Source organism: Podarcis filfolensis, assembly GCF_964270895.1.
Source record: "Podarcis filfolensis genome assembly, chromosome: 15".
In the NCBI taxonomy this organism is placed as follows: Eukaryota; Metazoa; Chordata; class Lepidosauria; order Squamata; family Lacertidae; genus Podarcis; species Podarcis filfolensis.
Genome location: NC_139618.1, coordinates 537,402 through 562,228, shown reverse-complemented (window position 1 = coordinate 562,228; position 24,827 = coordinate 537,402). Strand labels below are relative to the sequence as shown.

General features: G+C 54.7%; 2 protein-coding genes across 2 annotated transcripts; one reads left to right on the top strand and one right to left on the bottom strand.

The window, feature by feature from the left end:
- The first annotated feature begins 1,573 nt into the window (after positions 1-1,573).
- On the top strand, positions 1,574-16,114 carry SARM1 (sterile alpha and TIR motif containing 1). Its single transcript, XM_083587298.1, has 9 exons — positions 1,574-2,491; positions 9,604-10,222; positions 10,493-10,705; positions 11,014-11,105; positions 11,435-11,670; positions 11,983-12,085; positions 13,365-13,554; positions 14,295-14,416; positions 15,571-16,114. The coding sequence occupies exons 1-9, from the start codon at positions 2,067-2,069 to the stop codon at positions 15,692-15,694; spliced, it is 2,124 nt and encodes a 707-aa protein (XP_083443424.1). The 5' UTR covers positions 1,574-2,066; the 3' UTR covers positions 15,695-16,114.
- Positions 16,115-18,412: 2,298 nt separating this feature from the next.
- SLC46A1 (solute carrier family 46 member 1) lies at positions 18,413-24,827 on the bottom strand (the record flags this gene model as incomplete). The annotated part of the gene is made up of 5 exons (XM_083587235.1): positions 18,413-19,220; positions 20,161-20,317; positions 21,269-21,352; positions 22,308-23,160; positions 24,486-24,827. The coding sequence occupies 5 exons, from the start codon at positions 24,825-24,827 to the stop codon at positions 19,139-19,141; spliced, it is 1,518 nt and encodes a 505-aa protein (XP_083443361.1). The 3' UTR covers positions 18,413-19,138.

Sequence of the window (24,827 nt, the reverse complement as noted above, 5' to 3'; positions counted from 1 at the left end):
AGACTCAGGGAAGGGGAGTCAGAAAATATTGAGTCAGACCATTGATCTATTTAGTTCAGTAATGTCTGCACTGGCTGGCAGCAGTGCCTCCCCAGGGCTTCAGGCACGGAGTCTCTTTCCCAGCCCTGCATGGAAATGTCAGGGACCAAGCCTTCTGCATGCGGAGCAGGTGCAAAGTAGGATTCTAGACCTCATGTGTTGGAATAAAGGGTTTAAACTGGAACACAGGAAGCGGCATTGTCTCAGCAGGTCGGTGTTGCCTGGCACTGACTGGCAGCAATGGATTGCCAGGGTTTCGGGCGGAGAATTTCTTACTTGGGATCGAACCTTGGATCTTCTGCCCCTGAGCCAGAGTCCTTTCCGAAGCACTTCCCCCACATGACAAGGACTCTCCTGCTCAGAGAGGTGGAGGGGCAGGGGCGGGAATCCCTGCAGGCATAAGGCCCTACATCTCTTGCTTCAGAAACCCAGAGGGGCAGCCCCCAGAGACCTCCCTACAAAGCCCCCCTCTGACTGCAGCAGACCCCACCCACAACCGATGGCCAGAGGCCAAACTTACCTGCTCAGGTGTGGCTTGGGGGACCTGCCGTGTCTCTGGGGGTCAGGCTGCCGCCTTCCGGGTCTCCCACCTTCCCTCCTTGCCACCTCTGGGATCTCTTTCTGTGCAGACGGCAAGAGGATTAGTGTCTCTGCAACGGCCCCCAAACACAGGCTTGGCTCTAAAGCTGCAGAGACAGGCAGGAAGATCTTGAATGGACAGAGATAAAAATAAGTTGTCTGTGTCTAAGAGAGAGAGAGAGAGAGAGAGAGAACGAACGAGGCTGCATTACACATCGTACGTTGAAAGTGCATTATTTCCCCACTTGGAACTGTCGTTTCTGCTGGGAACTGCAGCTCTGTAAGGGGTGAACTACAGTTCCCAATATTTTCTTGTGGGAAGTCATTTTATTTTTGTTTTTTTGTTTTAAATGCATGTTGTGTATGCAGCCAGAGTCCTCAGAACAACAGGCCATTTTTCTGTTGGCAACAGCTACAGAATAAGGCTGGGAAAATAATAATCTAACTACAGGTACCTGAAGAGTTGTTTGGATGGAGCGAACTTGCTTCCTATTGCTCCAGAGAGCAGGATCCGAACCAAGGGCTTCAAATCACAAGAAAGGAGATTCCCATTCAAGCTCCTGACGGTGTGGGCTCTCCTTCAATGGAGGTTTTTAAGAAGAGGCCAGATGTCCACCTCTCAGGGATCCTTTAGCCGTGACTCCTGCCTTGCAGGGGGTCGGACTAAATGACCCTTGGGGGTCCCTCCCAACCCTACAATTACATGATGGTGGGGCTGGGAAAGACCCCCTCGACTTGCTGCTGAGGAGCGCATGCTCCCTGAGGCTGATGGGAGTCGTAGAACTGAGTGGAGGAATGCTGATGACCTAACCACAAGTCAAACTCTTCTCCAATCGTCGCTCCCCGCCAACTTCCCAAACGCTCCTTTCCCTCCCCAACCCCAACCCGAATCCCTTTCCATTCCCCTTAACTGCTCCATTATTACTGGGGCGGGGGCGTGCAATGTCATGTACCTAAAGGCCGGAGCGTCGCCGAGGACGCCACCACCATGCCTCGTCCTCTTTGTCTCACCAGGAGGAGAGGAGAGAGGGAGGGAAGGAAGGAGGAAGATGCAGTTGCCACGGCGACAGGCCCTCCTTTCAGGGGGAGGTGACTTCATTCCCGCGGGGAAGGCGAGGCATCGTCGGAGGGGATGGGCTTGGCCGCCTCTCTGCCGGCAGAGAGCTCCGCATCCCACACCAGGAGGAGGAACGGCTCAGCTGCCAGGCAAGTGGACCGCTGCCAGCTTACTGCTGGTACCCAAGAACGCGCCCGACTCCTTCCTCCAACCCTGCATCTCCCCATCTCTCTCCATCACTTCTTCTGCCTCGCCGAGACTCACCTTTGCCGCGCCTCGCTGTGCCAGCCTCCCGCCAGCCGGACCCCAGGCTCCCAAGCCCGCCCTGGGCACATCCCCAGATTCGGGGATGCAGCTTTAAGGTGCCCCCCTTCCCTGACGCCCACCCCCGATGGTGCTCCCTCTCCTCGTCTCTGCCTATAGACTGTGCCGCTTAGCCATGTCCGACGCGGAGAGGCTGACGGTCGACTGGTGGGGAGACAGCCCCCGGGCGCCCCAGGAGAGCTCGCCGGGGGCCAGCCCGGCCATCCAAGCGGCCCTGAACAGGATCCTGCCCGACCTGCACCAGGCCATCTCGGCCACCAAGCAGGCGGCCGGCCCCGAGGACCTCCGCAGCGGCCTGGCCGAGATCCTGGCCCTGGTGGAGGAGGCCTGGCTGATGCCCACCGTGGGCAGGGAGGTCGCCAAGGGCCTGTGCGACGCGATTCGCCTGGAGGGGGGGCTGGACTTGCTGCTGTCCTTGCTCCAGACGGCCGACCACGAGACCAAGTGCCAGGCGGCTAAACTCCTGGAGCAGATCCTGGTGGCGGAGAACAGGTGAGCCAGGCAGGGGAACCGGGGAGGGAGGAACGGGCCGAGGCGTCTGCAGGTGGCCAGGGCTGGCGAACCTTTCCTTTCAGATCACGGGCCACATTCCCTTCATTGCAAGCTTCCAGGAGCCGCATGCCAAGGTGGGCGGGTCCAGAGGCAAAAGGAGGCCAAGCAATGAATGCCAGGGGTGTTTTTCGGGGGGGGGGCGGGAGACGGACAATGACCTAGTGATTCCTTCGTTGTGATTCCTGCGTTGCAGAGGGATGAACTTAGATGCTGCTTAAGGGGAGGCGCAGTCCCTACCAGAGAAGAATGGCAGATTAAGCTGATGCAGAAATGGCAAAACTGACCCAAAGAATTAGGAATCGGGAAGACCAAAATTTCAATAAGGAATGGGGGAAATGCATGATTTATTTTAAAAATCATTGTCAACAATTAAAATTATTAGTAGGACTGGAATGACGCTTGTAGTCAAAAGTTCAACTATGGTTTTATTGAAGATTTAGTAGAAGTGGATTAACAGAGAAGTTGCAGGAGAAAAAGTTAAGAGAAGAACCCACGAAAGGGGAGGAGGGAAGTCAAAGGGACCTCATTGGAGGCTGTTAAGCAGAAGCTGGACAGCTGTCTGTCAGAGATTATTTAGCTATGCTCCCTGTGCTGCCCCTGGGGGGTCCCTCCCAGCTCTGCCTTTCTGTGTTTTGATGAGACAGGAAAGGGGCACGGGCATGTTTCCTGCCAGCAAAGAAACTTGAGGGTGCGAAGCAAGGGCCAGACAGGTGTGTGGCCTAGGGAGAGGGGGTGTGGTTTTCGATGGGGGGGGGTTGCATTTGGCCCCTGGACCTCTGGTTCCCTGTCCTTGGCAATGGGGCAACATTTGTGTGGGGAAGAAGTGACACACTCACCGAAATTCCTCCTTCCTATACTCCTTCCGACAGCCTTTCTTTCCCAAAGCGATTTTCCCACCCGCTTTCAAAAGGTTTGCTTTTTGAGTGTGCAGGAACCCCCAAAAGGAGCCCACCCCTGTGGTTCTCTGCATGAGTCCCTGTTCTGGGCATGCCCTTGCCTGAAGGTGGGCGATCGCTGTGTCCCTGCCTCCAGAGAGATCCCCACCACCACTCACACCTCTCAATGGCAGAGGGACAGCAGAGGCGGACTGAGAAGGAAGGCAGGGCAGGTTTTCGTGCAGAGACATAACAGTAGTTTTATAGTGGGAGCTCCCAGGGGCCTTCCCGCTCCTGTGAGGGCTGTCGGTGGCACTACAAATGAAGGCTTGCCAAGAGAGGCCCCTGTCCCTCCTGCCAATGGTGCACTTAGGCAATGCATAGTTAAACTATGGGACTCAGGAGGATTGGACAAATCCATAGAGGAGGAGAGGACTATCAGTGGCTCCTGGCCGCAGTGGCTCAGCTCTGCCTCCACAGTCAGAGGCAGCAGTGCTTCTGAATCCCAGTTGCTGAAAACTGCAGGAGGGGAGAAAGGGCTCTTGTGCTCGGATCCTGCCTGCCAGTTCCCCTTTTTGAAATCTGTTTGGCCACTGTGAGAACAGGATGCTGGACTGGAGGGGCCACTGGCAGGCTGTTTCTTAGGTTCTTAGGGAACCTGCCCTGAATGGTCTTTCAGGGGTGGCAACATGTAACGTGGGCACATTCAATTCTTTGCTTTCCATGAAATGGGCCAAGCCAGGCCTGTTGCAAATCCTGCTCATGTTGCTGAATGAGATCCTGGTTTTGACTCTGTCTCGCCCAATGCAAAATGGTTCTTTTAAAATTTAGATTCAGAAGCAATACAAGCGCAATTGGGTGAGAAGATTAAAGATTTTATTCCAAACAGCAAGCAAAAATATACATTACCAAGCAAGTACTTCAATTAGCTATTGAGGAGCCCAGAAATGGCGAAGCGACTCCCAGGTTGCTGTCTTTTGCACAGCACTCTGGCCACGAGTCTGTGCCGAACTCCTACCTGGCATGCTCCAAAACTAGATATTTTATAGACCTGTGTCCTATTGGACTAACACCGGCTCAACCAGAGCTACTCTACATCAAAGGCTTTGCTGGACCAGTTTCATCAACACAACAAGGGCCTTTTCACAAAGGATGTTGTTTAGTCGTTTAGTCGTGTCCGACTCTTCCTGACCCCCTGGACCAGAGCACGCCAGGCACTCCTGTCTTCCACTGCCTCCCGCAGTTTGGTCAAACTCATGCTGGTAGCTTCGAGAACACTGTCCAACCATCTTGTCCTCTGTCGTCCCCTTCTCCTTGTGCCCTCCATCTTTCCCAACATCAGGGTCTTTTCCAGGGAGTCTTCTCTTCTCATGAGGTGGCCAAAGTATTGGAACCTCAGTAGCATGTTGGATGCCTTCCGACCTGAAGGGCTCATCTTCCAGCGTCATAACTTTTATATGCCTGTTGCCTTTGTCCATGGAGTTTTCTTGGCAGGGATACTGGAGTGGCTTGCCGGTTCCTGCTCCAGGTGGATCACGTTTGGTCAAAACTCTCCACTATGACCTGTCCATCTTGGGTGGCCCTGCACAGCATGGCTCATAGCTTCTCTGAGTTATTCAAGCCCCTTCGCCATGGCAAGGCAGTGATCCATGAAGAGGTTCACAAAGGATATTGAAAGCAATAAAACACAGTAACCAGAGGCAGGAAGGAATAACCAGAGTTGGAAGAGCTGACCATGCCAGATCACTATCTCCTCGAATTATAATAATCTTCTGTGATAATTATCCCATACATCCCCCAAGTCCTGGCCTGACCGTGCTGCTGACTCCTGCCCCCCCCCCCAAATTCTGGAGTCATGTCAGCAGCCATATCTGCCCTGTGTCATACCAGGATGACAAACTATTCGTTGTTGATGTTCATTCAACTTGTTGTTTTTTAGTCATTTAGTCGTGTCCGACTCTTTGCGACCCCGTGGACCAGAGCACACCAGGCACTCCTTTTTTCCACTGCCTTCCACAGTTTGGTTAAACTCATGCTGGTAGCTTCGAGAACACTGTCCAACCATCTCGTCATCCCCTTCTCCTTGTGCCCTCCATCCTTCCCAACATCAGGGTCTTTTCCAGGGAGTCTTCTCTTTTCATGAGGTGGCCAAAGTATTGGAGTCTCAGCTTCAGGACCTGTCCTTCCAGTGAGCACTCAGGGCTGATTTCCTTCAGAATGGAGAGGTCTGACCTTCTTGCAGTCCATGGGACTCTCAAGAGTCTCCTCCAGCACCATACTTCAAAAGCATCCATTCTTCGGCGATCAGCCTTCTTTATGGTCCAGCTCTCACTTCCATACATCACTACTGGGAAAACCATAGCTTTTACTATACGGACCTTTGTTGGCAAGGTGATGTCTCTGTTTTTTAAGATGCTGTCAAGGTTTGTCATTGCTTTCCTCCCAAGAAGCAGGCATCTTTTAATTTCGTGACTGCTGTTTCATTCAACACCTGATAGCAGCTGCAGGTGTCTCTAGGTAGGGCTAGAGATTAAGACCCCCTTGCCTGGACTCCTGGGGAGCCGCTGCTGCCAGTCTGTGTGGGCAATACTGAGCTAGGTGGACCACTGGTCTGCACCATATAAGGAGGCTTTGTATGTTCCTATTTAGAGCACTGTTTATTTAAATTCGGAACCATGAGGACTAGCATCTTGCTTTATTCCTAGAGAGAAGCTGCTGCTTTGGTAGAACAGACCTTTGCAGGCGGAAGGTCCCAGGTTCAGCCCTGCAGGGATTAAATGAGGATTTGGACCCGGGAGAGACCAGGGTTCAAATCCCTACTCAGCCACCATGAAACTCACTGGGTGTGACCTTGAAACCCAGTTGCTACCTCTCAGCCTAAGCTCAATCACAGGGATGTTGTGGGGATTAAAGGAGGACTGCGACCTGGGAGATCTGGGTTCAAATCCCCACTTGGCTATGATGCTCAATATCAATGAAATAGAAATCAAAGTTTGCCAGGATCTGCTTGAGAACAAAACAACCTGCCCTGGGGCACAATGTCCTTTCTGGAGCCCCACAGGAAGGGCCGAGGCAGCCTCTCCCCTCTGCCAGGTGGGCTTTTAAGGGCCCACCGGGGCTTCTAATTGGGAAAATGCATTAGCCGAGACCCAGAAAGACTTTGGATCCATCGGATGAGCTTCCTGGCAGGAGGGAGCGGCTCTTGGCCTTTGCATCTCTCCGGATAAACCACACACCTCTCCCCTTCCTACCGCCAGCCTGCCTCGCCAGGGTGGGGATCCAAGGCAGGGCAGGGGGTAGGCGGAAGCCGCCTTGTTCTGTTCCATGTGGCCAGGACAAGCTGTGCTGCTGCTGCGTGCTGATTGCTCGTCACCACTCTGGAGGATGAATCAGCTGGCCGCTGTGCCAAGATGAGGGGGTCTCCAGAGGCAGAGGGGGGGTCCTGCTAGTGTGTCCCCTGATGGGAGCCGGGCAGAGAAGGAGGGAGCTGGAAGCCGCAGGAGGGGAGAGTTGCTCTCGTGCTCAGGTCCTGCTTGCGGGCATCCCATAATAGGCATCTGGCCAGCCACTGTGTGAGAGAACAGGATGCCGGACTAGTTGGGCCGCTGGGTAGATTAACAGAGGCAATCAGAGATCACACTAGACAAGAGTTTCAAAAAGCATGGGGGAAATGCAGAGAATACTTCGCAAAACAGTGCCCTAAAATACATACTTGGACTTGTTTTTATTAATGTCTGCAGGAGACTTTGTGGATATTTAAGTTATAATTAGAAAAAGCTTAATAATTATTCATAAAGGAAACAGTTTATAAGAAATAAATAAGGAGGCCAGATACAGGATAAAGGAAGTCTTTTATGTGGTTGTTTGTATTGTTGTATATTATGCTTATTGTATGTTATGTTCACGTTTAATGAGGGTGGAATTCTGTATTAGGGGTGGGGGTTTATGTTATGTTGTAAATAAAATTTCTAATAAAAAATTTAAAAAAATTAAAAATAAATAAATAGATGGGCCGCTGGCCTGATCCAGCAGGCTCTTCTCATGTGTGTTTAGCCTGGAGAAGAGAAGACCAAGAAGTGATACAAGAGCCATCTTCAGATATCTCAAAGGGAAGAGGGAACAAGCTTGTTTTCTGTTGCTCCAGGACCTGAACCAATGGCTTCAAGTTACAAAAAAAGGAGATTCCAGCTAAAGATTAGGAAGAAATTTCTGAGTGTCAAAGCTGCTGGACAGTGGAAGAAACTCCTTGGAAAGTGGACAACTCTCCTTCCTTGGAGGCTTTTAAAACAGATGGCCATCTATCCTCTGCTTAAAAAACTGAAATAATAATAATAATAGTAATAATAATAATAATAATAATTTATTTATACCCCGCCCACATCTGGCTGAGTTTCCCCACCTCAAATGGCTCTTGCCCTCAGAGGTGTCTTTCTAAGGTTTATTTGGGATTTTCTTCCTTGACACTTGAATCCCTTGGTTCTCTGGAGCAGCACAGAACCAGCTTGCTGCATCTTCCACGGCACAGCGATTCAGGTACCTGAAGATGCAGAATTTGGCAGGGCCAAGAGCATAAGAAGAGGAGCCTGCTGGCCAATGGCCCATCTAGTCCAGCCTCCTGCTCTCACACTTGCCTCTGGGAACCTGAGCGCAGGAGACTTCTGCATCAGCTTCGGAGTCAAGCGATAAAAGGAGGATGACGAAACTGGGATGAGTTCGATCTGGCACCACCTCCTGTTGGGCTGCCTGCCTTCTGCCCCAACAGTCCCCTGTTGCCACCCCATTGCCCCAGACTAATGGCCGTCCTTCAGAGATCCTGTAGCTCTCTGGATTCCCTGTATTTAATGGGGACCACTTGACCTCTAAGTCCCTCTCTAGCTCTTACGGTGACAGTTCTGTTCTCTTATAATTTACCTGGGGGCGGCAGGTCCATGCTCTCCACTTCCTTGAGATAGGCCCATCTGGCTGGGCCAGGCAGGTCCTGAGTGCAGGACTCAGCCTCCTGCAGAGATGGCATGGGAACCCTGCCAGGGCTGGCAGATGCAGCGGCTGCCAGATTTCGACGGAGGCCGACGTCAGTCGCTCACAGAGGGAGCACAAGTTTTCCCAGAACGGGGTGCTTCGCTCACTTCCTGGAACAAGCCAGCCTGGCAGAATCTGATGGGTGAGGGGGGTGCCGTTTAGCCCTGCAATGCAAAAGCCCCCCCCCTGCTGGCATTGATGCTCCCCATCCCGCCCCAACTATGGGTCCAAGCCCCGGCTGGAGCAAAGTCCCTCCTTCCTTCCTCCACCCCCATAGATGCTGTCTTCTGTATGGCAGCCACACACACACAGTTAACATAGAATATTCTGCAGAGCCAGTGGTGTCAGCCCTGGAGTCCAAACATTCCTGCATTGCAGAGGGTTGGAATAGACGCCCCTTGCGATGCCCTCCAGCTCTGCAGTTCCACAATTCTGTGCTACCTGCCTTCTAATCCAGCTGATTTGTGATTGTTCCACCCACTCAGGTGACGTGGGGTGTAACAAGGAAGGTACCTCTGATTTTTGAGCGCATTGAGTGCTTAAGTACTTTTTGCATTTTCCAGCAACTGATATTCAGAAACATCAGTGCCTCTGACCTTGAAGGCAGAGGATGGCTAGGAGCCATTGATACCTCTCTCCTCCTTCCTGGATTTGTCTAATCCTCCTTGGCGCTGTGGGTTAAACCACAGAGCCTAGGACTTGCCGATCAGAAGGTCGGCGGTTGGAATCCCCGCGACGGGGTGAGCTCCCATTGCTCGGTCCCAGCTCCTGCCCACCTAGCAGTTCGAAAGCATGTCAAAGTGCAAATAGATAAATAGGTACTGCTCCGGCGGGAAGGTAAACGGCGTTTCTGTGCACTGCTCTGGTTCGCCAGGCTTAGTCATGCTGGCCACATACCCGGAAGCTGTACGCCGCCTCCCTCGGCCAGTAAAGCAAGATGAGCACTGCAACCCCAGAGTTGGCCACGACTGGACCTAACGGTCAGGGGTCCCTTTACATTTACCCTTTTAAGTTAATGGCCATCCCTGCTTCCTGTGGCAGGGAGTTCCGCCGTTTAACTCTGGGCCATGTGATGAAGGGCCTTCTTTCCACTGCGTCCTCCCCCCGCCCAAGGCTGCTTCCCTGACCCCGTTCTGCCTCCCCCCTCTCTGCCACTAGGGACCGTGTGGCTCGCATCGGCCTGGGCGTGATCCTGAACCTGTCCAAGGAGCGCGAGAGCCTCCCTCTGGCGCGCAGCACCTCGGGGATCCTGGAGCACATGCTCAAGCACTCTGAGGACACCTGCACGCAGCTGATCTCCGACGGCGGCCTGGACGCGCTCCTCTACTGGTGCCGCTGGAGCGACCCCGTGGTCCTGCACCACTGTGCCGCTGCCCTGGCCAATGCGGCCATGCATGGAGGGCCGGCCAACCAGCGGCTGATGGTGGAGAAGAAGGCGGCCGAGTGGCTCTTCCCGCTGGCCTTCTCCAAGGACGGCTTCCTGGTGCAGTTCCACGCCTGCCTGGCCGTGGCCGTCCTGGCCACCAACAAGGAGGTGGAGAAGGAGGTGGAGCACTCGGGGACCCTGGCGCTGGTGGAGCCCTTCGTGGCCACGCTGGACCCGGGGCACTTCGCCCACACCTTGCTGGGCAGCAGCGACAACAGCCAGGGCAGGACGGCAGAGGACCTGCAGCGCCTGGTGCCCCTCCTGGACAGCTCCCGCCCAGAGGCCCAGTGCCTGGCTGCCTTCTACCTGTGCGCAGAGGCCGCCATTAAGGCCCAGCAGAAGAAGATGCAGGTAGCTTGTTTGCATGCAGAGCCATGAGGACTAGCCCCTTACTTCCTCTCTTAGTTCAGGGACAGAGCCCCTGCTTTGCATGCAGAAGGTCCTGGGTCCAATACCTGACTAGAATCTGGGTTCAAATCCCCTTTCCGCCATGAAGCTCACTGGCAAGCTGGTTGCTCCCTCTCGGGCTAACCTATCTCGCCAGATGGGGAGGAACAGGAAGCTTAGAGGACAGGAAGAGTTGCCAATGCACAAAGTGAATAAATGCTTTGCTCTGCTCAGATTTTCACAGAGATCGGGGCCATCCAGAGCTTGAAGAGGATTGTCTGCTACTCCCCAGACGGCACCACCTCCTCCCTTGCCAAGAGGGCGCTCTGCACAATGGGTGAAGAGGTGCCCCGGCGCCTGCTGCCCACTGTGCCCAACTGGAAACCCCTGGAGGTGCAGAAGTGGCTCCAGCAGATTGGCTTTGTCAAATACTGCCCCAATTTCCTGGTAGGGCTTGCAAGGGGGCGGTGGTTGTGCGGGGAATGGGGATCAGGGCTCCTGGAGAGAGGAGAGGGCCCCTGAGGAGACTGCAGGTGTCTGTTGGGGGGTTCGCAGCTCACTCCCCACGCAGGCCTCCCCCAAAAGCTGCCTCCCTAGCCCACCCCTGGCTAGGGATGATAGAAAAAGAGTCACTTTTTCTATCAAACACCACAACCTTTTTTCATAGCAGAGTCCCTCCACCCCCTGGATCATGTTGCTTTCTCTCCCCTTGCTCTTTGGATGTGAAGCTGACCCCATCCTTCCTCTCCCCCCAGGAACACCAGGTGGATGGCGACCTGCTGCTGAGGATGACGGAGGAGGATTTGCGGGTGGACCTCAAGATGACCTCCAGCATCACACGCAAGCGGTAAGGAGCTCTCGGCGCCCAGGAAGGAGGAGCTCCTGAGCCGAGAAGCGGGGTTGAGCTGGATGATCTCTGAGGGAACCCACCAGATCAAAAACGGCAGCTGTGCTATTGCTCCCTGAGTACAGCAGTGCTATAAATCTGCTCATGTTTGCCATTCCAACTTTTTTTAAAAGCACACACCATGTTTGCAGGAAATTCAGCCATGCAAAAGGGTTTTGAGCACCTTGAGGGCCAGCCTGTTCCGCCTCCAAAAGTGGCGTGCCTCTGCTCCAACCTGGCAGGAGGTGCCCCCCCCCAGCCCTACTGAGCTGCCCCCCTCCTTCCCCCAGGTTTTTCCGGGAGCTGACAGAGCTCAAGACCTACGCCAACTATTCCACATGCGACCGCAGCAACCTGGCCGACTGGCTGGGCTCCGTGGACCCCAAATTCCGCCAGTACACCTACAACCTGGTCACCAGTGGCATCGACCGCAACTTCCTCCACCGTGTGACGGAGCAGCAGCTGCAAGAGGACTGCCAAGTCCACATGGGTTTCCACCGTGTCCGCATCCTCTCAGCCGCTCGAGGTAACCTCTCTCCTTGCTCTGCAGACCCCCCAGCCCCCGGGAAGGACATCCTGAGGGTCAGAGCCATTTGGCAGTGGAACGGCCTCGCTCGCCAGGCGGACTCTTCTTCACTGGAGGTCTTAAAACGGGGTTGGGCTGGATGACCCCTGGATGCCCCTTCCAAGTGTACAGTATGATTCCATGAAACAATTTGCTGTTGGAAGGGAGGGAACAAATGGCTCTAAGGTGGGGAACACTGGCGGAGGAACCCTCTCCGGCACCCGGGGCGGCGCAGCCCATACGGCCACCCACCCCCTTTCTGTCTCCTCCCAGAGATGCTGCATTCGCCTCTGCCCTGCAGCAGCGGAAAGTCCACCTTGGAGGGGACGGACGTCTTCATCAGCTACCGGAGAGCCACTGGGGCGCAGCTGGCCAGGTGGGCAGGGGAACGCCAGGGAGCAGCACAAACCATTCACACATGCGGGCGTGTCAAAGAGAAAAGCCTTCCTTTCTCCTTCTGTAAAAAGCCAACTGTGTGATGCAGCAGCAGAAAAGGTTAATGCGATTCTTGGCTGCATCAACAGAAGTCCCGTGGCCAGATCAAGGGAAACAGGAGGACCGCTCTATCCTGGCTTGGACAGATCACACCTGGAATACTATTAGGAATAACATTCTGGCAATAAGAGCTATTTGATAGCGGAACAGACACCCTCAGAAGGTGGTGGACCTTCATTGGAGGTTTTTAAAGAGAGCTTGGGTGGCCATCTGAAGCGGGTTGGGCTGGATGATCCTTGGGGGTCCCTTCTGTCTCTATGATTCTATCAATTGCTTCTAATCTCTCAACCTCTCTGTGCAAGGAAACAGGGGTTGGCCCACGGCGGCTCTCCCCAACCCAGTGTCATCCAGAGGATGTTGGACTCCAACTCCCAGCAACCCAGGTTGGCGGATGTTCAGGGATGATGGGAGTTGTAGTCCACGTGACCTCTGAAAGGTTGATCCAAAAAGGCTGCTCTGTGGTTAAGGTGGTCGGCAGGATCTCTGACAAGCTGGGCTCAGAGCAAGGCTTGCAGCCTTGATTGGCCAGAAACATGTAAGGGCACCATGGGATGGTGTAGAATTAACCTGTGGAACTCACTGCAACCGCACTTTGTGCTACCATTAGCAGCAGTAGTAGATTTTTACGAGTTGCATTTCTACAGAAGACCTGCATTCTCTAGAGGGGACTGAATGAGAATAAAACGCACCCATTAAGACTTAAAAATAAGACCGTGAAATGGATATAATTATCCTTAGCACTGATATTGTAACACTTTGGAGGCGTTCAGAGCGCTCGCTTATTAATTATGCATTTATTATTCTGCTTTCTGGACAATTGCAGTCTCCCAAAATGGCTCATGTTAATTAAAGAAGGGGAAGTGGGAGTGGGTGGAGGGCTGAGAAACCACAAGCACACACAAGGGGGGGGGGGAGACGAGGGCACACGTACATTATTTCCTTTAAAACAGCCCTGTAAGGCAGGCCAGCAGCAGCTGTGGGAGGGTGCAGTTTGGACTGAGGTTGCAGCCGGAGGGGAAAGGGCATTCTCTAACCCTTTCCCTTTATGCCATTGCCCCAAATCTCTCCAGAGACACAATCGGAAAGAACCCAATTATGGGTGCCTGGGTCAAACCACCCCTTCCTTTCACACACACCCCGCCCTGTTTCCGCCTCTCCAGCCTCCTGAAGGTCCACCTGCAGCTGCACGGATTCAGCGTCTTCATCGACGTGGAGAAACTGGAGGCCGGGAAGTTCGAGGACAAGCTGATTCAGAGCGTGATGAGCGCCCGGAACTTCGTGATGCTGCTTTCGCGCAACGCCCTCGACAAGTGCGTGGGGGACACCGAATGCAAAGACTGGGTGCATAAGGTGAGAGGGCTTCCCCCTGCCAGGGATCGTAGTGTCTCTGTGTTTGGGGGGGGGATGGGGATGAAACTCAGAGAATCCTAGAAGAGTTGGGTGGGACCCCCCAAAGGACATCTAGCCCAACCCCCTGCAATGAAGGAGACGCAGCCCAATTCACGACAAAGGGCTTCTCCTTGAGCTGAGCTGCCAGCCATCTGTCTCAGGCGACAATGGAGGAGTGTGCCTTGGGGAGTCAAAACGTTGGAGAGTCGCAGCGCCTGCTGTGGCTGCGGAGGTCGATACAGGAGAGACATGTTTTGTTGCAGCCGGGGCAGAGAAGGCGTCTGGTTGTGCAGCTGCAGATGCACCAGGGCGTTTCTTCTCTCTGTGCTCCTCCAAGTGGTCATTGCTCCTCTGGTCACTGCTGTGGATGCATGGCCAGTCTGCCTGTCTCCAGGCGCTGCGGTCATCTGCAAGGGATTTCCACAGGGCAGGGATCTCCTTGGGGATCCTGCCATCTTCCATTCTCTGGACATGACCAAACCAGCATAGATGTCACCTAGTGCAAACAGGCCGGGAACATTTGCTCACTGAGAGGGCACATCTTTTGGGGAGACTTTGTCCCGCCACGTGATGCCCAAAATCTTCCTGATATAATGTACGTGGAAGCCAACAGGACAAGAGGAAGGGAAATCATATTGAACAAACTCACCCCTCCCTAAGCAAGATTTTCTTCTCTCTTTTTAAATGCATATCCTTCACAGGAAATTGTCACAGCCCTGAGTAGCGGGAAGAACATTGTCCCGGTCACAGACCACTTCGAATGGCCGGATCCAAAGACCCTTCCTGAGGACATGAGAGCCATCCTGAAGTTCAACGGGATCAAGTGAGTGGGATCAAGGAGTGTCCCTGGGGATAAGGCGGGTGGGCGGGGGGGGGGGCAATTTCTGGAATCTGGTGCAACACAGCTAGCTGCTTGTGGGAGGGGGGGCAAATCTGGGGAAACGCGGAGAGACGAGGCTGAATCTGAAGGGGTTTGAAACCGATTTAATGCTAATAGTTTCAGGTGCAAAGGACTCTTTGAAGCACCAGGCTTGAAGTTGCACCCTTTCCCCTGCCCCTTTCCAAACCGGTGCTCCAGTTCACGCAGGGAAAAAATTGGGAGCCCTACACAAGAGCTGTAGATTCCCCATGGCCCCTTCCACCCCAAGCACCGCATGGCTTGGGTCAGCTCAGGGATCCTCAAACATTTTCAGCAGGGGGCCGGTCCACTATCCCTCACCAGAGGTTGGCAAGGTTTACTGGACGTGGGCCAAATTATTCCCACGGAGATCGTCCGTGGGCTGGACTGGCACAGTGCAATGCTGGAAATCGCGTCTGCGCATGTCTGCGGTGCCGGAAATCGCTTATGCACATGCCCAGACGCTGAAAACCACGTCTGCGCAGAAGCGATTTCCAGCGTCTGGACATGAGCAGACGTGATTTCCGGTATCTGCGCATGTGCAGACGCAATTTCTGGCGCTGCTGTGTGAGTGCCCGCGCCATGCTGCGCTGGTTTAGTGCAGCGCGGAAGGGGGACTCGGCGAGTGTGTGGCTCGGTTCGAGGGCTGCTCATGGACCAGTAAAATGGTCTTCGTGGGCCGCATCCGGTGCATGGGCCGCACGTTGCCGCAGTGCCTCAGACCTCGTTGGGGGCTGGACTATATTTTGGGGGGGAAATGAACGAGGGATGATGAGCGGCGTGCGAAAGGGCTCCAGAGAGGGGCTGCTTAAAATGGCAGCCGCTTGAGCGCTGCTGCTGGCACCAACCAAGCCCAGCCCCCTGCCTCCTCTAGGCAGGGCAGGGAAAAGCCAGGAGGAGGGAGGGAGGAGGCGCCGCCGCCATAGGAGGGAGAGGGAAAGAACACGCACTGGCAATCCATGCAGCGATTCCTGGACTGTCTGCGGGCCAGATTTAGAAGGCTATTGGGCCTGATCCAGCCCGCGGACCTCTGTTTGCCGACCCGTGGTTCAGCTGTTTCATTTCCACTTCCCATGCAGATGGTCCCACGAATACCAAGACGCCACCATTGAGAAGATCATCCGCTTCCTGCAGGGCCGCTCCTCCCGGGATTCCTCCGCTGGCTCGGAAAACAGCCTGGAGTGTGGGCCCCCCCAGAACTAGGGAACTGGAAGGTGCTCCCCCCAACGGAGCAGAGAAGGGGGTGGTGGGTCAGAGTGGGAAGAAGAGGGTGACCCTTTGCTTCTGTCCCCGAGTCTGCACTGCCCTAGAGAGGGGCCTCACCCCCTGCCCCCCCCCAGCTTTTGCAGGCTCAGCCACCGCTGCGTCGGTGCCCCCTGCTGGCTGCCTTTGGGATATGCCGATTAGGTTATGCAAAACTCCGGAAGAAAATGCTGCTTGCTGCCTGCCCTGCGAGGACAGTTGGAGCAGCAAACTTTCTCCCTCCCTAGTGGCCTTTCACCAGAGGCTCTTAACTCTTTGTGTGCCTGGGTAAGATTTTCGGTTTCTCAACCAATTAGGTTATTACTTGGCTGTTGGGAAGGTGGGCTGTGTAGTGTTTATCTTGTATTAAAGTATTTATCAGATTCTAGGCTCCAGAAGCTTCCTTAGGTGTCTGCTCATCTGTTTTTTAAGCTAAGCAAATGGTCAGAGGTTTAGGAAATAACTGCTTTTCAAACCCCTTCATATACCATCTAGAGCTGGGAAGGAGCAGCAAAGAGGCCGAGTTTGCTGATGGTGCTCAATTGTTCAGGACGTTTAAACGCAAAAGAGATTGCAAAGAGCTCCGAAAGGACCTCTCCAAATGGAGCGGATGGGTGGCAAAATGGCAGATGCAATTCAATGCAAACAAGTGTTAAATTATGCATGTCGGGTCAAAAAAGTCTTAATTTCATGTACCTGCTCCTGGGGCCCTGAATTGCAAGTGGCAGACCTTGTGGTCCCAAGAGGCAGCTGAGTGAGGTTGACCGAGCAACAATGCGCATTCCATGCAAGGGATGGTTAGGAAAGGAACTGAAAACAAAACGGCCAGAATCATGATGTCGTTACAGAAATCTATCATGCGGCCACATTTGGAGAACTGGGTACAGTACAGTCCTCAAAAAGGCGATGTTCAGGAAAGGGCAGGCAAAACACCCAAAGGGGTGGAACGACTCTCAACATGGAAAAGGCTGCAGCATTGGGGATGTGAGAAAGAGGCGCCATGATAAAAGTTCATAAGGTTATGCGTGGCATGGAGAAAGAGCAGGGCTGCTCACTACTCCTGGAAGGGTCCCCCAAAGCTCATCTAGTCCACCCTCTTGCAATGCAGGAATCGCAGCTAAAGGATCCCTGACAGGTAGCCATCTGACCTGTTGGGAAAAAAACCCATGTGCCTTAGGGGTAGCAGCAGAACAAGCCAGGCTTTGCTGTGGCTGCACACAGCCCCTTATTCTCCCTTGGCTTTTATATATCTATCTTTTCACTTTCCGGGCTGGACTGCTCTCAGCCGCCATCCCAGCACCCAGCCTTTTCTCCGCGTGCCAGGCTTGAGGCCTCTCCTCCGTGGTCCCGGAACAGTGTGGAGTTTGTAGAGTCAGGAGGAAACGCGAGCGGGGTTGGAAGGGAGCGTCAATTACACAGGCGCCCAAGTGAGCCGTTCTCCTGAATTATGGGTGCCTTTCAGTTGGAGGGTTTGCGGGAAGGGGGTACAAGGCAGCGCTTGGGTGGGAGATGGGTAACCAAGTGCTCAGGGAAGGTCCCCCCTCAGCTGCCACCACCCAGTTCCCCCACTCAGGGCCTTGGTCTTGATGACCCCCAATAATTGCAGTTTGCACCCCTGCCAGTCAATTTTAAGGACCAGATTCATGGGTCACTTGGAAGGTGCCTCTGTACTGAGCCAGACCACTGGGTCTGCCTGCACTGACTGGCAGCAGCGGCTCTGCAAGGACATCCTTGAGAGCCAGTGTGGTGTAGTGGTTAAGAGCGGTGGACTCGTAATCTGGGGAACCGGGTTCGCTTCCCTGCTCCTCCACCTGCAGCTGCTGGGTGACCTTGGGCCAGTCACACTTCTCTGAAGTCTCTCAACCCCACTCACCTCACAGAGTGTTTGTTGTGGGGGGGGGGAGGGAAAGGAGAATGTTAGCCGCTTTGAGACTCCTTAAAAGGTAAAGGGACCCCTGACCATTAGGTCCAGTCATGGCTGACTCTGGGGTTGCGGCGCTCATCTCGCTTCACTGGCCGAGGGAGCCGGCATACAGCTTCCAGGTCATGTGGCCAGCATGACTAAGCCGCTTCTGGCGAACCAGAGCAGCGCACAGAAATGCCATTTACCTTCCCGCCGGAGCGGTACCTATTTATCTACTTGCACTTTGAGGTGCTTTCGAACTGCTAGGTTGGCAGGAGCATGGACCGAGCAACGGGAGCTCACCCCGTCATGGGGATTCGAACCTTCTAATCGGCAAGTCCTAGCATCCTGCATCTCTTGAGACTCCTTAGGGTAGTGATAAAGCGGGATATCAAATCCAAACTCTTCTTCATCATCATCCTGCATGCAAACAGGCTGGAAATCACAGGAGGGGAGAGGGGGCTTGGGTCCTGCTTGGGGGGGGGGTGGTCCCACTGCGGCATCTTGTTAGCCACTGTGAGAAGAGGACGCTGGACTCGGTGGGCCCCTTTGGACCTGACCCAGCAGCCTTTTCTGATGTTCTCATGATGTTCCTGAATTGCCAGCTCTTCCTTCTTATCTGTTCTCGGTGCAGAAGGACAGGGGAAGGAGTGGAAAAACACTCCCTCCCCCCCCCCCCAGCTGAGATGCATCTCCAAGGCCGCTCTTTAGGGCCCCAGTTGGCACACCTCAGAGTGCCAACGTGCTGCAAAAGGGCAAAGAGAGAAGCGAGCATCTTATCAGCACACACCTCTAACTTTATTGCGACACGTCCTTTGATGCACACCCTTGCCCAGGTGGGTCTGGGAGCAATTTGCCACCAGCAATTTCCCCTCCAAGTACGAATGGGGAAGCAAACCTGAGTGGGAGGGGGGCACCACCTCCCTTGGCACAGGAGGGCCAGCCGTCATCGAGAGACGGGCCGCCTCCCCCTTGGCACCCAAGTCCATCCTAGGAGCCTGCTATCTTCGGATGAACTCGCTGTCTCTCCGTTTCCTGGAGACAGGAATCCTCTTGCTGGAAAGAGACTGGGCTGGAAAGAGCGGCAGCTGCACCCCTGGAAAAGGAAAATACTCCTCACTGCTGGGGTGGGTGATACCCCCAGAACAGGCAAGGAAGAGATTCATGGGAGAGAAAAGGGGGCTTTCTTTGTGATCTCCCCTAAAAGCCAATGTGAATGGCACACACAAAGCCCACTAACACTCTCTCTCTCTCACTCCCCTGGTTAGGATTCCTCCTCCCAGCTCCACAGATCTGAAGAAAGGTTCTAGTCCTCATGACACACCCAATCCAGTAACAAAGAGATCAAGGCATGTCTCAGAGGAAAGTTAACCACCCACCCCAAGTTACATTAAAAGGCCAAACATGAAGAGCCAAGAGGAAATTGTTTTCAAGTCACTGGAGAGGCACGTGCAGAAATCAGCTGCTGGTTTCCGGAAGGGTGGCAACTCAGGTTCAGCTGGTCATTGTTCCGCCTCCTGCAGCGGACCAGGCATGTCGGCAAAGTGGCTGTAGTCAGGTTTTGAGTCCTGGATTTCAATCCACCTGGGGAAGGGGGGGGGAGAGAGAAAAGGGGCAGAGTTAAGGACCTCCGAGGAATGGAGCCGATAGAGCCCAGGGTGTGCAGCAGCTGCGGAAAAGGCGAATGCCATGCCAGGCATCATTAGGAAAACAAAAATTAAAACTGCAGCTCTTATAAATGCCACGATACAACTGCATTTGGAATACTATGTACAGTTCTGGTTGCTCACCACAAAAAGGACATTGCAGAGTTGGAAAATGTTTCAGAAAAGGGCAACCCAAATGGAGGGGTGGAAGAAAAATTGCGGTGTTTGGGACTTTTTAGTTTAAATGGCGAGATTACAGGAATTTATAGAATTCTGCATTGCAGGACAAAAGACTGTCCCTCCCTCTCTCAACAGTGGAACTAGTGGAGATCCAATGAAACTGATTGATGGAAGATTTGAGACTTCTTCACACAGTGCAGAGTTACACTGTGGAACTCCCTCCCACATGAGACAGGGATAGCCAACAACTTGGATGGCTTTTAAAGAAGATTAGACAAATTAATGGAGGAGGAGAGGGTTCTGGAGGGTTCCTAGCTAGGAGGCTCTGCTTCGCTTCCATGGTTGGAGGCAGCTGGAATCCCAGCTTGCTGGAATCCGCAGGAGGGGAGAGTTGCTCTTGTGTCTGGATCCTGCTTGTGGGTTTCCCATTGGGGCGTCTGGTTGGCCTCTGTGAGAACAGGAGGCTGCACTAGCTGAACAAGCCTTTGCCTGAACAAGCCAGGCTATCCTTATACACTTATCCCATTTCTTCCTATATAAATAACAACGGAAGGCTGTTGTCACACTGCAGTTTGAGTAGCTGCCACTAGGGCTCCCTTTGGTCTGACTCAGCCACAGCCAGGCGGCTCTTATGGGGTTTGACGTGACTGTGCGATGCAGGAAGCCAGGATGGTCAAGATGGAGAGAGGAGGACTTACCCGATGATGGCGGCTGGAACGAGGAGGATGACGGCCCCAAAGAGGAAGGGGAAGCCTTTCATGAAGGAGAGGCTGGCGGGGTAAAGGGAGTTGAAGACCCCTGTGGCCACCAGCGAGCAAAGACCTTCCACGCAGGCCACGGCAGCAAAGAGAGCGCCTGGAGGGGAGAGCAGAGAGCTGAAGCACGCATGGGACACCCAAGGGGCATGCCCCCAACCCCAAACGGTGGGTGTTTTCATAAAATCATAGAGATGGAAGGGGTCCCCAAAGGTCCTATAGTCCAACCCCATGCAATGCAGAAATTGCAGCTCAAGCATTGCTGACAGGTGGCCCACCTGACCTCTCCAGTCAAGGAGAGACCATCTTATGAAGGAGTCTGCTCTTCCCAGGGTGCTGGGAACTGTAGTTCTGTGATGTCCAGACCTTCCTAGCTGGGGATCTGAACTTGCTCTTTGTCCCCAGCAACACACACAGAGGGAGGTGCCAGCTGATTTGGGAGCCTACCCAGGAGGGGTGTTTGGGAGTGAGGTGACTCCCACCAGGCACCCAAACAATACCTGAAACCGTGTCGTGCTTCTCCAGTAAATGCACAACCGCTGATTCTTGCAGCTCGTTACCAGTGCAATTATTTAAGGATTTTGCTCATGGGAGAAGAACGAGAGATGTGGAGCAAGGGATCTCTGCCCTCTGCCACCCCCTGCAAATCTTATATTCTGCCACCTGAGCAGGCATGCTCCCGAGAGCCTCCTTGTGCCCACAAGACAGGAGTGGGGACCCCTTGCCCCTTCCCAGACATTGCTGAACCCCAACGCCCGCCATCCTCTCTGTCTTCTGGCCAGGCTTGCTGGGGCTGGTGGGAGTTGTAGTTCAGTAACAGCTGGAGGGCCAAAGCTTCCCACTCCTGCCACGAGGACTAGAAACTGTTGAGTTTGTTTTTTCCTAAGTCTCTAGTCCTTATGGTAGCAGTGGGAAGCTTTGGCCCTCCAGATATTACTGAACTACAATTCCCATCAGTCCTAGCCATCGGCCATGTTTGCTGCACGTTTGCCCCAATGCATTGTGGGTCAGGTGATCTGGCTGTGGGTCACTGAACCCTTGCTCTGCTTACCTTGCTCCTTCTCGTCCACCAGCCTGGATAACTTGGAGCGGATCACAGGCGTGACAGTCATGGAGAGGAAAAGGAGGCCATATCCTGTCGGGGAAAGAAAATGAAGAGACCCACTGAAATGAACTAACATGGCGGACTTCGGTTTGGGGCAAACTTGGATGTCCCAGCAACTGCCATCCAGACGCACTGACTGTCTCTGACGCTGGAGTTAGTGCTCTCTAGGAATCTAGATAGACTGCCTCTGGGCCTGGAGGTTCCACAAGAGTGTCATAAGAGCCTGCTGGGTCAGGCCCAAGGGGCTCTGTTGGTAGGAGATGCTTAATCTCAGGGTCCTGGGTTCGAGTCCCACGTGGGGCCAAAAGATTCCTGCATTGCAGGGGGCTAGATGATCCTTGTGTTCCCTCCAAACTCCACAATTCTGCGATTCTAGCACGGCACCGTGTGCCAACCAGATACCCCAAGGGGGAAGCCGCAGTTGCACTCAATTCCTGAGTGTGATCTCCTCGCTTGCGTTTCCCACCCATCTTATAATCTCCCGAGGTGGAGGCACATCCAGGGGTCATCTAGTCCCACCCCCCGCAGTGCAGAAATTCTGAGGCATGCTGCCTCCCGACACTGAGGGCACGTAGCACAGAACAAAATGGATCAGGCCAGTGGCCCCTCTAGCCCCTGTCCCCACAGTGGCCTACCAGGTGCCCCCACGGGAAGCCCACAAGCAGGACCCGAGGGCAATGGTTCTCCAGTTCTGCACTGTCTGGTTTTCAGGGGTAGGCTGCCCCTGAGCATGGAGGTTCTGCTCCCACGGTAGGCCTCCATGCGGAGAGCCTGGCAGCAGAATCAGGCCAGGGACCCATCTGGTCCAGCTTCCCAATCTACACAGACGCTTGGGAGATGGACTCCCATTCCCTGGATGTTTTTAAGCAGAGGCTGGGTGTCCATCAGCCAGGGACCCTGCGTGGCCGGGGGGTTGGGCTAGATGACCGCCGGGTGTCCCAATTCTCCAACCCTCCAGCAACGCCTCCTCTCCCAGGAGCAGCACCTGTGAACATCAGGGGTGTGGTGCTCGCCAACGCGATCGCCCCCAGGCCCAGGACGTTGGAGAGCAGGCCGGCTTCGGCCACCCAGCCATCCTCGAGGCAGGTCTGCAGCAGGCGCAGCCCCAGCAAGCTGGATAGGTAGGCCAGGTAGTGAGCGGCCGAGCCGTAGCCGATGAGCTCCGAGTCCCAGCAGAGCGGGGTGCTCAGCTCGTACAGCACCAGCAGGTCCGAGGCCCCGAAATGCACGCTGACTACCAGGAAGAAGGCAAGGGAGTAGAGGAGGAGCTTGCGCCACTCCCAGGCCCGGGCGCCGGGCGCATAGAGGCGGAGGATGGAGGCGTAATGTCGGAGGGTGAGGAGCCTCGCGGGCCGCCTGGGCGCCACCGATTCCCGCAGGCAGACGGCGGCGTAGAGAGCGGCGGTGAGGCCGGCGGAGAGGGCCAGCCAGAAGGGAGCCGCGTAGCCTTGGGCATGGCGCCACTGCCCGCCCAGGAGGCTGGCGCCCATCCCCGCCAGGCCCAGGCAGGCCTCCAGGACGGCCACGCGGAAGGTGCGCCCTCGCCGATCGCTGACGTCGGCCGCGTAGGCGAAGGAGGCGGCCAGGATGAGGTTGTAGTCACCCGAGAGGCCGGCCAGGATGCGGCCCAGAAGGAGCCAGGCCACGGGGAGCTGGAGGGACATCACCGCCAGGAAGATGGCCGCCTGCAGAGCCATGCCCAGAGAGGCGAGGGCGAGGGCCGGGCGGCGCCCCGCGGAGTCGCTCCAGGGGCCAAGCAGTGTGACGGAGAAGAGGCCCACCAGAAAGCCAGCCAGGTTGAGGTAGAGGTTCCAGTGGGCCACCAGGGTCTCCAGCTCCTGAGAGAGAGAGGAAGGCAGAGGGCTGTGAGGCAGGAGGAGGGAGCTGGACTACTGCAAGGCGCTCTTTGTGGGGCTGCCCTTGGGCCTGGTTTGGAAGCTACAACCAACGCGGCAAGATTGCTGGCGGGAGCTGCTGGCCAAGAACAAAGGATGCCCACCTGCTGCTGAGCTGCGTTCGAGGGTCTTGCGTTAATGTACAAAGCCCCGAGCGACTTGCATCTACAATCCCTAAGGGGTCGCCTTCTATCCCAGCTTGCTCACTGAGATCACCTGTGGTGCAGCTCACTTGACAACAATGAAAAACCAAGCCTCTAGGGTCATGGACCCAGTCCTGTGGAACTCCCTGCCACTGGAGATGCAGCGAGCACCTACTAAAAACTTTTCTATTCCGCCTGGTCAAAGCAGGCCATGAAGAATACAAGGGTTGGCTGGTGTTTGCTTTTAATTCTTTGTTTGCTTTTAACTCAATTTCATTTTTTTACTATTTTATTGTACGGTTTTATGTTTTTACATTGTTGCAAACCGCTGTGATATATTTTTACGATACAGCAGTATATAAATATCTATTATAAATAAATAACTTAGAAATGGGAATGTCCCCTGCCTGAAACCCTGCAGAGCTGCTGCCAGTCAGTGTAGGCAATACTGAGCTGGGAGTCCAGAGGGTCTGACTTGGTCTATACATCCGCAGTCTCTTAGGATGCCATAAAGGCTGATGCTGCTATTATTATTGTTGTTGTTGTTGTTTTTAAAATTTGTATACCGCCCTTCCTTCACAGATCTCAGGCTGGTTCCCAGCATTAAAATCCAAGATAAAAGCATGAAATACATAATAAAAGTAAGAACAAAAAAAGCCACAGACCCCCTATTATCTTTTATACACACAATCATTCTTCTTCATTTTCTTTTAAATATGTGGTTTCTATTCAATTCCTATTAAAAAACGTTTTAATGGCTTTTCCCTATTTTATCTGTATTTCTGCGTTTGTTTTTATCTGTAGTCCCACCTCGAGTCCCAACCTGCAGCAAAAGGTGGGAGAGCAATGCAGTAAACGCAGCAACAGGACCCCCAGCCCGAAACCCAGAGGAGAACTGTTGCCAGTCTGTGCAAGCAGTCCTGATCCTGATGGAGCAAGAACGTGCCTGGCTCTAAGGCACCTTCCCGGCTGCAGAGAGCCTGCCTGCCCGGCGAGCTTCCCCGTTCAGGCGCAGTCTACCCCGGCCAAGCCCCAGCTCCCGGGAAGAGGCTGCCCGTTGCCGCCGGGCACCCACCGGGGTCCCTGGCCCTGAAGGCGCCCGGAGAGCCCCCCGGGGCGACGCACCTCCTCCTGCTTGGCGGAGCCGCTCCCGTTGGCGCATCCTCCTCCCTGCCGGGCGGCGCTGCCGTTCCCGGCGCCGAGGCGCTCCCACAGATACTGGGTGCAGAGCGGACCCTGCAAGCCCATGGCCAGCGTGGCCAGCAGCAGCACCGGCTCCACGGCCCGCGGCCGCGCGCAGCCGGCCCGCCGCGCCCCCTCCTCCGGCTCCGGCTCGTCCCCGGGCGGTTCAGCCGGGGGTCCCGCCGCCTGCTCGGCCATGGCGGCGACGGCGGCGGTAGCAGCGACCAAGGGGCGGAGCGGCCACCAGCTCCGCCCGGCCCGACGCGAGGGCGAAGGGCGGGCCAT

What these genes read in the sequence shown, in the direction of transcription:
- SARM1 (XM_083587298.1), top strand. Translation starts at nt 2,067, where the DNA reads ATGGTGCTCCCTCTCCTCGTCTCTGCCTATAGACTGTGCCGCTTAGCC. An exon ending in ATCCTGGTGGCGGAGAACAG is followed by an intron (nt 2,492 to 9,603) that starts GTGAGCCAGGCA and finishes CTCTGCCACTAG; the next exon opens with GGACCGTGTGGCTCGCATCG. An exon ending in CCCAGCAGAAGAAGATGCAG is followed by an intron (nt 10,223 to 10,492) that starts GTAGCTTGTTTG and finishes TGCTCTGCTCAG; the next exon opens with ATTTTCACAGAGATCGGGGC.